Source organism: Eschrichtius robustus, chromosome 3 (genome assembly GCF_028021215.1).
Source record: "Eschrichtius robustus isolate mEscRob2 chromosome 3, mEscRob2.pri, whole genome shotgun sequence".
Lineage (NCBI taxonomy): Eukaryota > Metazoa > Chordata > Mammalia > Artiodactyla > Eschrichtiidae > Eschrichtius > Eschrichtius robustus.
In genome coordinates, this window is record NC_090826.1 from 76218541 (window position 1) to 76234406 (window position 15866).

General features: G+C 37.9%; 1 protein-coding gene across 1 annotated transcript in view; it reads left to right on the forward strand.

Moving 5' to 3' along the window:
- The first annotated feature begins 792 nt into the window (after positions 1 to 792).
- CLCA1 (chloride channel accessory 1) overlaps positions 793 to 15866 on the forward strand; it is a 36904-nt gene continuing 21830 nt past the window's right edge. The window contains exons 1-5 of the mRNA XM_068540237.1: positions 793 to 954; positions 5305 to 5445; positions 5616 to 5763; positions 8468 to 8573; positions 12583 to 12760. Coding sequence (XP_068396338.1) covers positions 793 to 954; positions 5305 to 5445; positions 5616 to 5763; positions 8468 to 8573; positions 12583 to 12760 — 735 coding nt within the window. The remainder of the gene's footprint in view (positions 955 to 5304; positions 5446 to 5615; positions 5764 to 8467; positions 8574 to 12582; positions 12761 to 15866) is intronic.

Below are 15866 nucleotides of genomic sequence, written 5' to 3' on the forward strand. Positions count from 1 at the left end.
AGACATTTAATTTCAGTAAAATAATTGAATGCTAATTTGAATTTAACTGGGCAGTAGAAGCTATGGAATAGTGAAATAGAGGTTTGATGAGGAAACTTGAGGGAGTTTCCCTTGCACAGTGAGATATAAATTTTATCTTTTCATTATAGAATATTCAATAATATCTAATGTGGCTTGCTAATGTTTTGGTGCAAGTAGATTGTCTAAGGGAGTAACGAGAGGTGCTGAGGTTACATAAAGATCGAAGACGATAAAAATAAATACCACCATGAGGGATAACTGGATATACAGTTTATACTTAATGAATGCGTACTGAATACTCAGAACAGTCAGGCCTCCACTGGGCAGGCAGGGGTTAGAGGGTGGGGTTGGGTGGGTCGGTGTCCCTGGCTGGACAAACATTTGTAAGAAGTAAACATCTTTCAATGGCAAAGCTGCTTATCAGCTGTGAGTCCTTCCTGGGAACCAGATGTGGCTCCCCGCCCTTGTTCCCAGGAAATGGCAAAGGTGAAGGCAAGGCTAATATTCCTTTCAAAACAAAATATTTAAAAGTACACAAAATTTGAGATGAAATTGTAGTTATCATAATGATAGCTATAGTTATCATTCGTCATAGTGGTGGCAAATCCAATAGTGAAACAATTTGGGGTCAAGGGGTTAAAATCCTGTGATAAACCACCTCTGATAACTTGGAAAAATGTGCGTTTATGTATCCATATATATAGGGGTAAGGAAAGATGCCTCCATAACTAACATTTTCCAAAGAGAGAACTCAAAGGGAGATGTACAGCAATGGGGTCATTTAAGAATTCGGTTTTCATCTTGGTCCTTCACCTTCTGGAAGGGGCCCTGAGTGATTCACTCATTCAGCTGAACAATAATGGCTATGAAGGCGTTGTCATTGCAGTTGACCCTAATGTGCCAGAAGATGAAACACTCATTCAACAAATAAAGGTAAGTCCTAAATGGTAATTATCCATGCTTTTTTGAAAAATCAAGCATAATATTGTGATAGAGGAAACGTGAGTTCTCTAATTCCAGCTGCGTGACACTGGCAAGTTTTTTTTTTATACCTGTGTCTTCATTTCTTCAGCTATAAAATGGAAATAATAACACAACCATTATGATTCTTCTGAGAGATGAGATAATAAATGCAATGCACATAATTCAGAGCTTGATATATTGTTGGCACTTAATAAATGATTTCATTGAAAATTATTTAGTTCTGCAACCAAGGCAGAGCCAACTACACTTGGCAGATACTGTGAGATGCGCAGAGGGTAATTCCTTTGCCTGATTTTACCACTGGCTCATATCAGAGTCTCCTTTCACCCTCCTAATTGTAACCTGCTTCTCTGCAATTCTAATATAGGAGTCCAAGATGCAAATCTCTGACTTAAGAACAAGCCTGACCCTTACAGTGTGAGGAAACCCTGCATTTTCCCAGCCCCAGTGCAAAGTGTCCTCTCGGGGCTGCTGAGCAGCCTCATTTCACTTGTTGCTTTCTCTGTAGGGGAAGGAAAAATTAGGGAAGAGGACTCTTCCCGTCCAGGCAGAGGCATCTAACTGTTGTAAGATAGAGGGATTAGAGAGGTTTTGTACAACAGCAAACAGCAAAGAATAAGAGGGAAATGTCTTATAAAAGACCACCCTGGAAAGCGGCTGTAGCACACCCAGAGGTGGTACTGCATAATGAACAGAAGTACTGGTTTATAAAATGGGGATAATAATAAGTATCTTCCTCACAGGGCTTTGTGAGGATTAACAATGCATGCATAAAAGGGAAGCTAGGTGAAAGGTATATGGGAACTCTGTACATTTTTTGCATGTTATCTGTTAAGTCTAAAATTACCACAAAAACTTAGATAGAAAGGGCTCATCATTCCTTACCAAGCCAAAGGGACTGAGACTTGTTTCTGGGCAAAGTTCCTGAGTGTGAGCTCAGAAGTTAATAGTGCAAGGGCCCCCAAGGGTCTCCTCGAAAGGTTCCTTGCTCTAAACAGAAGCAAACCCAGAAAGATGGAGTTTGGGGAGAGAACCGTCTCTACCACCAAGAGGAGTTTGGGGCTGGAGAAGTACAGCAGTTGAGGGAGAGAGGAAGTTCACCTGCTTAAACCAGAAGACCATCAGATATTACTGCCATCAGTGAAAGGGAAATTCATGCCTTCTGAAATTTCTTAACAATCAGAAAACTTGGGTGAGCCTTTGATTGCTTCTAAACTTAGGAATGGCATCAGAAAAAATAGCCACTTGGAGCAAGAGACCAGGAAAGTGTTGGAGGAAAGTGTGACCAGTATGTTTCTGTCTCCAGCTGGACAGTCAGTGGTGCTCAGGGACATGTGGGAAGGAGCACATTAGCGTCTCTAAGGACAATGGCAATTTGTATTTCTATGGTGCTTTAGAGCAAAAGCAAAAGGACTTTCACCTCACTGTCTTTGGGGGGGTTCCTCCTGAGAAATATACTTCTCCCTACAATTATTAAATTGGTTTTTTGGTATGAGCCCTAAGTGAGTTGGGTATGACAGAGGTTGGTTTCCACGTTTCCTTGTCACAGGAGCACATTTAAGGGCAATAGTGTGCTCAGAGTCCCTAACTGAGTAGCTAATAAAAGCGAGTCCCTATTTGATGTTCCAGACCTGCAGTCGAGGGACTTCACTGTGGGTTTTGCCACTTCCCTGGTCATCCCTCAGTCTCTGCTTTCTGGGGAGACTCTCCCCCGGGTGTCCTTGTGTGAGCAGAAGCCTCTAAGTCAGCTCTTAAATACTGTACTTGCTTCAGCAGGGCAGTCCGAGCGTCTCTCCACCTACAATACCGGCGGGTGGCGCTGCGGCAGTTCCATCCAGGGAGACTACACTCTCATCAGTATTGCATAAGCAGTGGGAGCACAGGTCATAAGATGAGGGAGTGAGAATCAGGGAGAAGCGCTCTCTCGCTCTCTCTCACACACACACCACACAAGAAAGATAAACAACAGGAGTCGTTTGGGGCCTCCTCAATGTATGGGAACCCAGGCATCTTCGGTCTTAGCGCTCCTGGACAGTTTGCCCCTCATTATAACCTCTTCATTCATTCATTTGTTCCTTAATCCAAGAAATATTTACAGAGCATTTACATTATGTCAGGTACCAGGAATCCAGTGGTGAACAATATACTATCCCTATCCTTAAGGGATTACCAGCCCATTCTATAAACTTCATCCTCAACATTCTTCAAACCTCAAAAGCTTAAGTGTCTTTTTGGATATGAGGTCACTTTTTCAAAATATGGAACAGATGCCAAAGCAAAGATTCATTATTAATGTTTCTGTTAAAACACAGAAGACATTTCATGCTGCTTAGTCGTCTTCCTAGGAGACACCGAAAATTTACATTTCACAAGTCAAATTGTAATATAATACTCTAACATAGGAAGTTTTATACCTACTTTTCAACTTTCTGGTGATATTGGCTCAGTATTTTTATTTTAAAAAATTATACAATGTTAAATTCTCCTAGCAATTGTTTAAAATCTGGCTTTTTTTGGAAGGAGATGCAAATCATTTGGAGAGCTTTTATAAAACTAGCAAGGCAACCATTATTATCACCATGTGAAAGGTTGGAAACTGAAGCTCAGAGAGACAAAATCAATTCCGAAAGTTTAACCCATTAGCAAGCAACAGAGCAGGATTAGGATTCACCCCTGCATCAGTACCCAAGTACTATTTCCCCATACAGTGATGAATTGTTTCTGCTCCTAAGGCCAGCCTCCTAGACATTGGAGCCTAGTCACTCTGGTCTATTCCAGCAAGGACTTTCCTCCAGCAATGATCCCTTTTTTCTCTTGTATTATCAGGTTTTTTTTTTTCCATTAGCATATACATATAATAGTTCCCATTAAAAAAACAAACTCCCTTGCCCTGTAGTCTTCCTTCATCTACTGCTTCATTTCTCAATTCCCTTTTAATTTGTAGAAAAACTTCTTGACCCGCTGTCTGTTTTCACTGCCTCTGCTTCCTCACCTCCCGCCCTCTTGAATTCACTCATATGGAGCTGTTGTCTCCATTCCACAAAATGGTTTACTCAGGTTGCCAAATTCATTGCTCAGTTCTGAGTTCTCATCTTCCTTGATTGCTCAGCAGCATTCAACTCGGATGATCACTCTCTCCTTCCTGAAACACTCGCACCCTCTGCCTTCGGATTTCCTTCCCATGCACCAGCTGCTCCTTCTGAGTCTCCTTTGCTGGCTCTTCCTCTTCCCACTTCTGAATACTGGGGCTCCTGGAGCTCAGTCTTCAGTCCTCTTCTTCCCTCTGTCTACACTCACTTTTGTGTTTCTCAATGATTTTCAGCCCTAATAGACCCAATTTCCCTTTCTATAATAAATATCTTGTAATACCCTTTCTATCAATACTATCTTGTCATGATGCATCTCAGGGAACCTGCAGAGGCATTTATAATTTAACACTACAGCTCTTTTGTTTTGGAGAAATAAATTTAGGCATAATTTGAAAAGAGATTATATACTTATGCCACTTCCTTATATCTAACACTTAGTGCTATACTAAAAACAAATACTATCATAATATTTAGTTAGCCCCCAAATTATTATAGGAGTCAGCAGGTGTTGAAGTTGTATTCATTTTAATTTGAGTTTCTCTACACTACTACTTGGTGTGAGATATTGAGACTAATACTCTCTAGTTCTCAGTTTCTCCCTTAAAGGCTCACTGATCCTCAAAGGATCATATAAAATGAAACTAAGAGCTAATATTTGATAAGCACTTGTGCTAAGTAAACATGGTTCCAAATGTTTTCTTGACTTCATTTGATCCTCACAACAACGTTATGAGGTGGTCACTGTAATATTTTCCATTTTATAAATGGGGAAACTGAGGCTCAGGAGGGCTCAAGGAAATTTCTTTTCTTTCTTTTTTTTTGGCCACGCCACGAGGCTTGTGGGATTCTAGTTCCCCAACCAGGGATCGAACCCAGGCCCCAGCAGTGAAAGCGCCGAGTCCTAACCACTGGACTGCCAGGGAACTCCCTCAAGGAAATTTCTGATGTCCCACCATAAGTGGTGCAGCTGGGATTAGTGTCTGCTTCTGGAGTCTTCACTGTCAACCATTACACTGTGACACAGAGCATGTGGTAAAAAATCTCAAAAAAGGCTAGCTATTATTATTAACAAAATAATCTCCTCTTCCAAGCTTGATAAATAGCTAGTTTTTGGAAATGTGAGATACAGATGTAAATTTGAATAATTGGTAATTTCATCTTTTTTTCTGTCATTAAATGCTCTTGTTTATGTTCCCCCTCTCCTGACCAGGATATGGTGACCGAGGCATCTCCATATCTGTTTGAAGCTACAGAAAAAAGATTCTATTTCAAAAATGTTGCCATTTTGATTCCTCAAAATTGGAACACAAAACCTGAATATGTGAAACCCAAACTTGAGACCTACAAAAATGTGAGAATATCAAGTTCTATTTTCAAATTTGCTTTTCTTTTGTGACTCAGATTTTTTTCATCAAAATATTCTAGAATCAAATAAAATTGTTTCAAAATATGCTGGTGTGAAGTAAGGTCAATTCATTTGCTGAAATTTTGTAATGACGAAAACTTTTTCTTAAAATTCAGGCTGATGTTCTGGTTGCTGAACCTAATCCCACAGGTAACGATGGACCCTATACTGAGCATATGGGAGGCTGTGGAGAAAAGGGTAGTAAAATTTATCTGACTCCTGGGTTCCTAGCAGGAAAAAAGTTGCTTCAATATGGATCACAAGGTATGGGTAGAGATGAAATATTCTGCTATATTTCTCATAATTTAATAATTTTATGTTGCAAATGGATAAACAATAGCATTATCTTTCTGAGTAAGAACATAAAATAGACTATTATAGTATGTTTCTTTCATGTAAAACAGATTCCAAATAGTGCATTTCTCAGTTAGAAATTTATTTTCTTCATATTCTGCATATATATGTGTGTAAATATAATATTTTTAATTTTCAGATTAGTATCAGATAATAACTCTAAAATAGTTTAATATGTAATGTTGGGTTTCTATTGCTCTGTGGGGAGACACCTGAACAAATTAAACCTCCTGCCTGCAATTCAGGTAGTGGCCACCAGATGGCAGAGATGCATAACGTTGTCAGACTTCAATGTGCGTTCATACTATAAACGGATTGTTAAAATGATTCTGATTCAGTAGGTGTGGGATAGGACTCAAGAATCTGCATTTTAACAAGCTCCCAGGTGATGCTGATACTGCCTGATCTTGGACCTCACTTTGAGTATCAGACAGAATATCCTTGCTGTTCAGCTCTCAAAAATATGTGACTAAAGAAAAAATCAAATTTTCCTTCACAAAATATCATTTAGCATTCCCATATGAACCAAATAGAGCAATCTTTGGATAAAAGATTAAAAGAAACCATCAATGGAGTATATATAATATGTACTTTCCAAGTATAATCAAGTGTGATTAGTATTAACTAATTAGGTCAACTAATAACTTGTACTAGGTTTCTTTACCACTTTGAAAAGATTAGAACAAATTTGATTTTCTTCATTTAAATAGGCAAGGCAGAGAAAACAAACAAGCAAAAAAAATAGCGCTGGTGCCTGCATGCCCCACCCCCAAATACCCTAGAGCACTTTTACAGACCTTATCAGAAAGAAGTGTCCAACAAACACACCTCTTTGTTGTTCTTTTACAACACCTCCATAACACGAACAGAAAATTGCCAATGTATATAACTCAATAAATATGTGTTGAACTGATTTACTTAGCTGCTCCAACCCACTCCTGGGCCCACTCCAGCCATCAAGGTCACCATATACAATGTCATTCCTTTATACTCTCTCCTTTCTGTACTATGACTCCACGCCTGCTACTTCACAATCTTCCCTTACCTTTAAGAGGCCATCAGTTGTTCCCTAGCAGTGAGAACAATCTAAAATCCTTAATGTGAGATACGAGGGTTACTTAACATGCACCTCCTCACTTAACCTTCCAAATTCAGCCTACCTGGGAATTTACATTCCAGAAAAACTGAGCTGTACATAAGTCACTAACATTCATCCAAATTTAACAAATACTCACTAAGTATCTATTAAGTTCTAGACAGTATGTGCCAAGACATGACAGTGAAGAAGTCATGGTACCTGTTCTCATGGAGACAGGAGTCTGTAGTGAGAGACTGGCAAGTAAGAAGCAATGACAGGGGCTTCCCTGGTGGCGCAGTGGTTGAGAATCTGCCTGCCAATGCAGGGGACATGGGTTCGAGCCCTGGTCTGGGAAGATCCCACATGCCGTGGAGCAACTGGGTCCGTGAGCCACAATTACTGAGCCTGCGCGTCTGGAGCCTGTGCTCTGCAACAAGAGAGGCCACTATAATGAGAGGCCCGCGCACCGCGATGAAGAGTGGCCCCCGCTTGCCGCAACTGGAGAAAGCCCTTGCGCAGGAACTAAGACCCAACACAGCCATAAATAAATAAATAAATAAATAAAATTTTATAAAAAAGCAGCAATGACAATATAACACGATAAACGCCATAACGGAATATAATGAAAGTGATAAGGAGGGGTACATGGACTAGTTTGAGGATGTCAGAGAAGGCTTCTAGGTGGATATAAGCCTAATTTTGAAAGAAGAGTAGGAGTTATTCAGTCAGAGATAGGGAGAGAGTATTCCAAGCCGAGGAAAAATACGTAAAAATGACCAGAGATGAGCAAGAGCATGATGCGGCTCTAGAAAGTAAAAGGAGTTCAAGAATCCATTGTCATTATGGAGTTTTGGAAGTGGGTGGAGAGGAGCAAGAAATATGGCTGCAGAGAGGAATAGGGCCTGAATCATCAGGGACCTTGTACGCATGTTGAAAAGTTGGACTTAACCCTGAGCACCATAGTGGAGTCACTGAAGACTGGAGACATGGAGGCCAGTTGAGTGAGTGTTGCAGTAATTCAGAAGTAACTGGCAGTGAGACTGGAAAGATGAGAATAGGTCAAAGAAAAAAAAAGGCAGATGTGGAGGAGGCAGGGCTTGAGGTTTGTCCACATATGAGTCATTAGGGAGAAGGACCTATTGGGGATGCCGCCCTGGCTGCCCTATAGGTCGGCCTGTGCTGACCTCCATCATTACACTTGCACCCCTAAGGATTATAGTTATCTAAAATGATGTGTGTCATCTGCCAGACCATGAGCTATGTGAGGACAGGGCAATTGTTTTATCACTGTATGAATAGCTGCCTTGCACTTACTAGGTACCTAATTGACACTTGATAATCCAAAATAAATAGTCATATTTTACAGAAATGTGCAATTGTCATATCAGATTGTTCCTTCTAAAGAAATCGAAACTTTAATTAAAAAAAAAAACATAGCAAAGCATAATAACATTCAGAAGAATTACTTTCTCTTAGTTTAAGAGGGTAATTTTACCATTCTTATTGTAATCAGGTGTTTAAAATACTTTTTCGCAGGAAGGGTATTTGTCCATGAATGGGCTCATCTACGATGGGGAGTGTTTAATGAGTACGATAATGACCAGAAATTCTACTTATCCAATAGAAGAAAAAAACCAGTGATGTATGTATATTTTGATTAACTTTTCACAAACTATTTTAAATTGCAAACAATTTTGTCTTGAATTGATTACTTAAAAAATGTCAGTCTTTTGTCTTATTTTCTATCTCTCACTCTTAGTGCCGTCTTTTTCAGATTCCCATAAAACTACTACTTTTGTTCACTTTACAAGTGTCTTAATTAGTTGAATTCTCTACTCTGCAGCTACAAATCATTTGCCTCTTTGTGTGTGTGTGTACAACTAGAAGAAATCCACAGGTGCTACGTTCAGTATCTCCATCTTCCTGTATCATAATCAGTGACATAAACAAAGCTTCAGTGCCTTGAGGGTAGAATACTATCTGTGTGAACTATGTCAGTTTGAATGGGCCTGGGAGAGACTGTGGAATTTAGCTGGAAGACAGTCCAAATATTAAAACAAGACAGAAAACTTCTCCCAATTTGAATACAACCTTGTATGGTGTCAATAGGAAGCAAAATGAACACTTAGAAAGTACCTCTGCTGCTGTGATTTTACGGGTGAGTTCTTGCAATCAAGAGTTTCAGGGAACAAACTGCTTTAGTACAAACGTAAAAGGGAACTTCCCAATTTATTTTGGAGAGCTAGCATAATTCAGATACTAAAACCTGACAGATGGCATGAAAAAGAATTCTGTAGATAAAGCTTTCTAAAAAGGTTTTAAATAAAAGGATATTAAGTTACACCTGGCATAATTAAGGGAATAACAAACACACTAAGGCCAAGAAGGATGTCTTCCAGAAGTCTGAAAATGCTATATTAGGTAAGTAATTAATATAGTATATCAAGTAAAAAAAGAAAATTAAATGATTATTCCAACAGATTCTGAAAAGGAATTTGATAAGCTTGTACATTTACGCCTCAGTTAAAAACAACCACCTCTTTTTAAAGACTAGAGCTGGCACAACACGCCTCTTCACTTTTGCTTCCAGTTCTACTCCCCTGGTGGCTGTTTAAGGAGACGCACTCAGCTTTGGTTTGGTTACTGTCTTTATTCAGCACAGTTTCCAAGGGAAGCTGCACTGGGCTCAGAGCTCAGCCTTGGCTTCCCCTTTCTCCCACAGGAGCATTACCGCTCTCCATTTTCCCCTTTCTTTATTACATTCAAACTCTGTCAGCTTGGTCCACTACCATGACATTTTCCCTCACTCTTATGTCACTTTAGGTATAAAAAGACACTAAGTGCCTCCCAGAGCCGTACACAGTCTACCTGATTGGCTTGTTCCCTCCGCACCGCAGACACCACTCCCCAGGGCCACTCCCCTGACGCGATCATATGTTGGATGGACCTCTCAAATCTCAGCCCACGGATGCCATTCAGCCCTGACATCTGCCTTTGCCACTTCTCCTGGCTAAGCTTCCAGACAGACACTGTATATCCCCTTAAGAGAAAAGCTGGTTAGTACCTATTCCTTCCTAGGGATATTCCAGAAATATCTACATATACAGCATGTTCATCCTTCCACAGATAACATTTGCAAAACCATGTCCTTACCATGTCCTCTTAACAATAAATCTTATTATAACATACAAATAGCATTTATTGCTTATCTACCAAATTTTTTTTATCACTTTTAAGGCCTAGAAACAATTACAAAAATGACAGTACTGCCCACAACAGAAGGCTTCCTTAATATGATGCAGAAAACATCAATTGAAAGCCAACTGCCTACCTCATATTTAATAGGGAATCACTAGACATTCCCAGGAATAAGATAAGAGTGGGCACTGTTAGCAGTTATCCAATCTTGTTTAGAAAGTTGTAGCCAATGCAATAATATGTTGGGGAGGTTAAAAGAGGGGGGGCTACTAGAAAGGGAGAGAGAAAATTGCTTCTAGGCAGATGATATGTGGTCCACTTAGAAAGCCTGAGGGAAAAAATAGAAATTAAAATTGATAAGGGAAGTCAATAAGGCAACCAGAGATATTTGAAGAAAACTCTAAGAAATGTGAAAGTTATATCTGAAGAAAACCATAGCATAAAATCCTTCTAAAGGATTTAAAAGAAAATCAAGATTAAACGAGAGATTTTCAATTCATGGAATATGTAAATCCAACCCCAATTAATATATAGGTTTTATAAAACTCTAATCAAAAGTACTTCTATTTTTACCTCATTTTAAAGTCCCAGAGTTTATTCAGTAGATAGTACCTGAGAACATTTTCGAAAAAGAATAGGTATAAAGGAAATTTTTCTCATTGAATTTTAAATATACAATAAAGCTATGTTAATTAAAACGATGTGAACTGACAGACACGTACACAATAATTTACTATTTAATACAGCTAGAATTATAAATCTACAAGGAAAGACAATATTTCTTAAGATGTCAGGACAATTTTTAACTATGTGGGGGGAAAAATTAACAGACTCTCTTTCAGTTGGATAGACTCATTAAATATAAAAAATAAAACCATAATGAAAACCAGAAGAACATTAATACATATCAAACTCCTATATGGTGAAGGTCTTTCTATACATTCAAGAATTGGAAAAAGACATAACTAAAAGAATAATAAATTTGGCTACATATAAATTAAAAATTTTGTTGCATATAAGTCAAACATAAACTAAATTAAAAAATAAGAAACAGAAAAAGATATTTGCAAAAATTAAAAAAAACAGGCTTCTAAAAACTTAGTACTATAACACATAAAGAACTTTTGAAAACCGGTAGGAAAACAATAACACCCTAATAGAAAAATAGACACAGGAGAAGAATAATTTACAAAGGAAGAAATAAAAATGGCCAGTAAAAATGTAAAACTGTTCAGACATACTAGTAATCAAAGAGGTGCAAATTTGACAAAGATGAGAATCGTTTATTACCTAGTAAGTGACTGTCAGTGGGATGAGTGCTCCCATAGATGGTTATTAGAGGAATAAACCAGCATAACTTTTCTGGAAAGCAATCTGGTGACACATATCAAATCTCTAAAAATGTTTTCTATTTCTTGCTCCAGTAATTTCATGTTTAACAATCCATTTTAAAGGAAATGATAGAATGAGCTCTATCAACAGGCTTTAAAATTTTCAAACTTCTGGGTCTGATCATTTATTCTGGGAGTCAGTCATGTAGCAAACTTGGAAACAGAGTCAAATTTTTATGTGACATTTTATTTATTCATGGAAGTTTTATTTTTAGCGCTGAAAAATTTTGGGGGGGAACAAAATGAAGTAAATTAGGCTAAATTCTTGTTGTAGTATCAAAATATGAAATTATTAAAATCACATTTTGAAAGAATATTATGAATTATAACAATACATTACAATTTAAATGTACTAAAATACTAAGTTTTTTAAGATCAAGAAGCAAAGCTATACGTAGAATGTTATGCTGATACATAGAGAAGGAAATGCTTCAATATGCTAACAGTAGTTTATCTCTGACAGTGGGACATGATTCTTTTTTTCTTCTCTTCTTTATACTTTTTTGCTATTTTCCAAATTTCCTATAGTGTTCATATATTATTTATATACTCATAAAATGTGGGTGAAAAGTACTCCATTTATAATAGTGACAAAAGTCATAAGCGTGTAAAGAAAAATCTAATATACCTATGAACACACAAGAACTATGCAAAAACTGTATGATGTAAACTAGTTAGATCAAAACAAACAAACAAAAAATGTCAGCAAAATTTTTGAGGTAAACAAAAGAGGGCTCCTGATTTTCCAGGGACAAGGGGACTAGATTAGGAAGTGCCTTAGGACTTTGATCCTTATTAATTCTTAACAGTAGCTGTAAGCCAGCCTTAGCTCTTCTGCTGCATAGAAACACATTCTGATATCATTTTGGGAACCCCTCAGATACTTTCTGGCAAACAGAAATTACTCTAATGAGAATTTAATAATTTTGCTATTTACGGGGCTGTATTTATTTCTTGAATTATGAAAGGAAATCGTAGACAAAGCCATCTGTAGAACCTGACCACAGAGTCCAACACTTCTAAATTATATCACCTAAACATCTAACCTTAATATATTTTCAGATGTTCGGCAACTATTTCTGGTAAAAATGTACTACAGAAGTGTCAAGGAGGAAGCTGTGTCACCCAAACATGCAAATCCGACAGAGTAACAGGACTGTACGAAAAAGGATGTGAGTTCATACCTGATGAAGTTCAGACTGAGAAGGCTTCCATAATGTATTCACAAAATATTCGTTCTGTAAGTGCCTTGTTCCTTTTGTTTTTCTTTTGTTCTTGACACTTATGAATTTAGTGAGGTTTTTATCCCAGATGCTGCAAGAAAAGGTCAAATGTTAGGAAGTCATCAGAGAACAGCTGATCTCTGTGGGACAAGCCGGGAGAACAAAATCAGGGATAAAGTCCTATCTTCCTCAGACCCCTTCCTTAGGTCCATTTTTTGCTTCTCCATCATCTCCCTCCCACTAGCTTTTAGTTTAAGGGCTTAGAACTACTTCAAATATCCTTAAAGGCAGACAAGCACAAGAATTAGTTAAACAAGAAGTTTATCCAGGGGGAAGAGGCACTTCTTTTTATTAGTAATAAGAACATGATCAGTAGCCTTTAATTTAACTTTCAGAGATCTCTTTTCGGCCTGCATATTTGCTTTTGGCTGTTAACTAAAATTTTCTATCTTTTTAACAGTGTTGATGCCTTTAGGGAGCTTGTACATAGTTTTAATAGCTTTAAGTAGTTTTAAAATACAGATCTTCCTCCAGCCCATTGTAAGTTGAAAATATCTCAAGTTGAAAATGCATTTACTATACGTCACCTACGAAATATCATAGCTTAGCCTAGCCTGCTTTACACATTCTCAGAACACTTACATTAGTTTTTAGTTGGGCAAAATCATCTAACACAGAGTCTATTGTATAATAAAGTGTTGAATATGTCATGTAATTTATTAAATACTGTACAGAAGTGAAAAACAGAATGGTTGTAAGTATATTGGTTATTTACCCTCATGACCCTATGGTTGACTAGAAGCTATGTTCGGCTCGCTGCCAATAGCCAGCATCACCAGAGAGTATCATACCGCATACCACTAGCGCACGAAAAGATCAAAATTCAAAATTCGAGGTATGGTTTCTATTGAATGTGTATTGCTTTTGCACCACAATAAAGTCAAAAAATCATAAGTTGAACCATTGTAAGTTGGAGACTGAATTTCTCAATGATTTTTTAAGTGACCAACTGGTCATAAAATAAACTTGACAAATTATCTTTATTAATGTCAAACATATACATCAGCAAATTTGCACAAACTAAGATAAATGCATCAGTTAACTTACTTTAGTGGGGAGCGCCTCTTATCTTCCAGTCTCTTTCATAAAATTATGTTTTCCTTTCGGTGTAAGAGTGAAGTAACTTGCAAGAGTCTGTCTATAACAATATAGCATAAGTTTAAAAAATGTGATACACCATGGTTCACTAGGTCCATCCTTCAGTCTGGCTTTGCAATCTATTTCCAGGATAATTCAGAAACTTCCAAGAGGGGGACCAGATTTTTTTTTTAACATCTTTATTGGAGTATAATTGCTTTACAGTGGTGTGTTAGTTTCTGCTTTATAACAAAGTGAAAAGTGAATCAGCTATACATATACATATATCCCCATATCTCCTCCCTCTTGCATTTCCCTCCCACCCTCCCTATCCCACCCATCTAGGTGGTCACAAAGCACCGAACTGATCTCCCTGTGCTATGCGGCTGCTTCCCATAGCTATCTATTTTAGATTTGGTAGTATATATATGTCCATGCCACTCTCTCACTTCGTCCCAGCTTACCCATCCCCCCTCCCCGTGTCCTCAAGTCCATTCTCTACGTCTGCGTCTTTATTCCTGTCCTGCCCCTAGGTTCTTCAGAACCATTTTTTTTTTTTTAGATTCCATATATATGTGTTAGCATATGGTATTTGTTTTTCTCTTTCTGACTTACTTCACTCTGTATTACAGACTCTAGGTCCATCCACCTCACTACAAATAACTCAATTTCATTTCTTTTTATGGCTGAGTAATATTCCATTGTATATATGTGCCACATCTTCTATATCCATTCATCTGTTGATGGACACTTAGGTTGCTTCCATGTCCTGGCTATTGTAAATAGAGCTGCAGTGAACATTGTGGTACATGACTCTTTTTGAATTACGGTTTTCTCAGGGTATATGCCCAGCAGTGGGATTGCTGGGTCGTATGGTAGTTCAATTTTTAGTTTTTTAAGGAACCTCCATACTGTTCTCCATAGCAGCTGTATCAATTTACATTCCCACCAACAATGCAAGACGGTTCCCTTTTCTCCACACCCTCTCCAGCATTTATTATTTGTAGACTTTTTGATGATGGCCATTCTGACCAGTGTGAAGTGATACCTCATTGTAGTTTTGATTTGCATTTCTATAACAATTAGTGATGTTGAGCATTCTTGCATGTGTTTGTTGGAAATCTTCTTTGGAGAAATGTCTGTTTAGGTCTTCTGCCCATTTTTGGATTGGGTTGTTTCATTTTTTATTTTGAGCTGCATGAGCTGCTTGTAAATTTTGGAGATTAGTCCCTTGTCAGTTGCTTCGTTTGCAAATATTTTCTCCCATTCTGAGGGTTGTCTTTTCGTCTTGTTTATGGTTTCCTTTGTTGTGCAAAAGCTTTTAAGTTTCATTAGGTCCCATTTGTTTATTTTTGTTTTTATTTCCATTTCTCTAGGAGGTGGGTCAAAAAGGATCTTGCTGTGATTTATGTCATAGAGTGTTCTGCCTATGTTTTCCTCTAACAGTCTGATGGTGTCTGGCTGTACATTTAGGTCTTTAATCCATTTTGAGTTTATTTTTGTGTATGGTGTCAGGGAGTATTCTAATTTCATTCTTTTACATGTAGCTGTCCAGTTTTCCCAGCACCACTTATTGAAGAGGCTGTCTTTACTCCGTTGTATCTTCTTGCCTCCTTTATCAAAAATAAGGTGACCATGTGTGTGTGGGTTTATCTCTGGGCTTTCTATCCTGTTCCATGGATCTATATTTCTGTTTTTGTGCCAGTACCATACTGTCTTGATTACTGTAGCTTTGTAGTATAGTCTGAAGCCCAGGAGCCTGATTCCTCCAGCTCCGTTTTTCCTTCTCAAGATTGCTTTGGCTATTCGGGGTCTTTTGTGTTTCCATACAAATTGTAAAATTTTTTGTTCTAATTCTGTGAAAAAAGCCATTGATAATTTGATAGGGATTACACTGAATCTGTAGATTGCTTTGGGTAGTAGAGTCATTTTCACAATGTTGATTCTTCCAATCCAAGAACATGGTATATCTCTCCATCTGTTTGT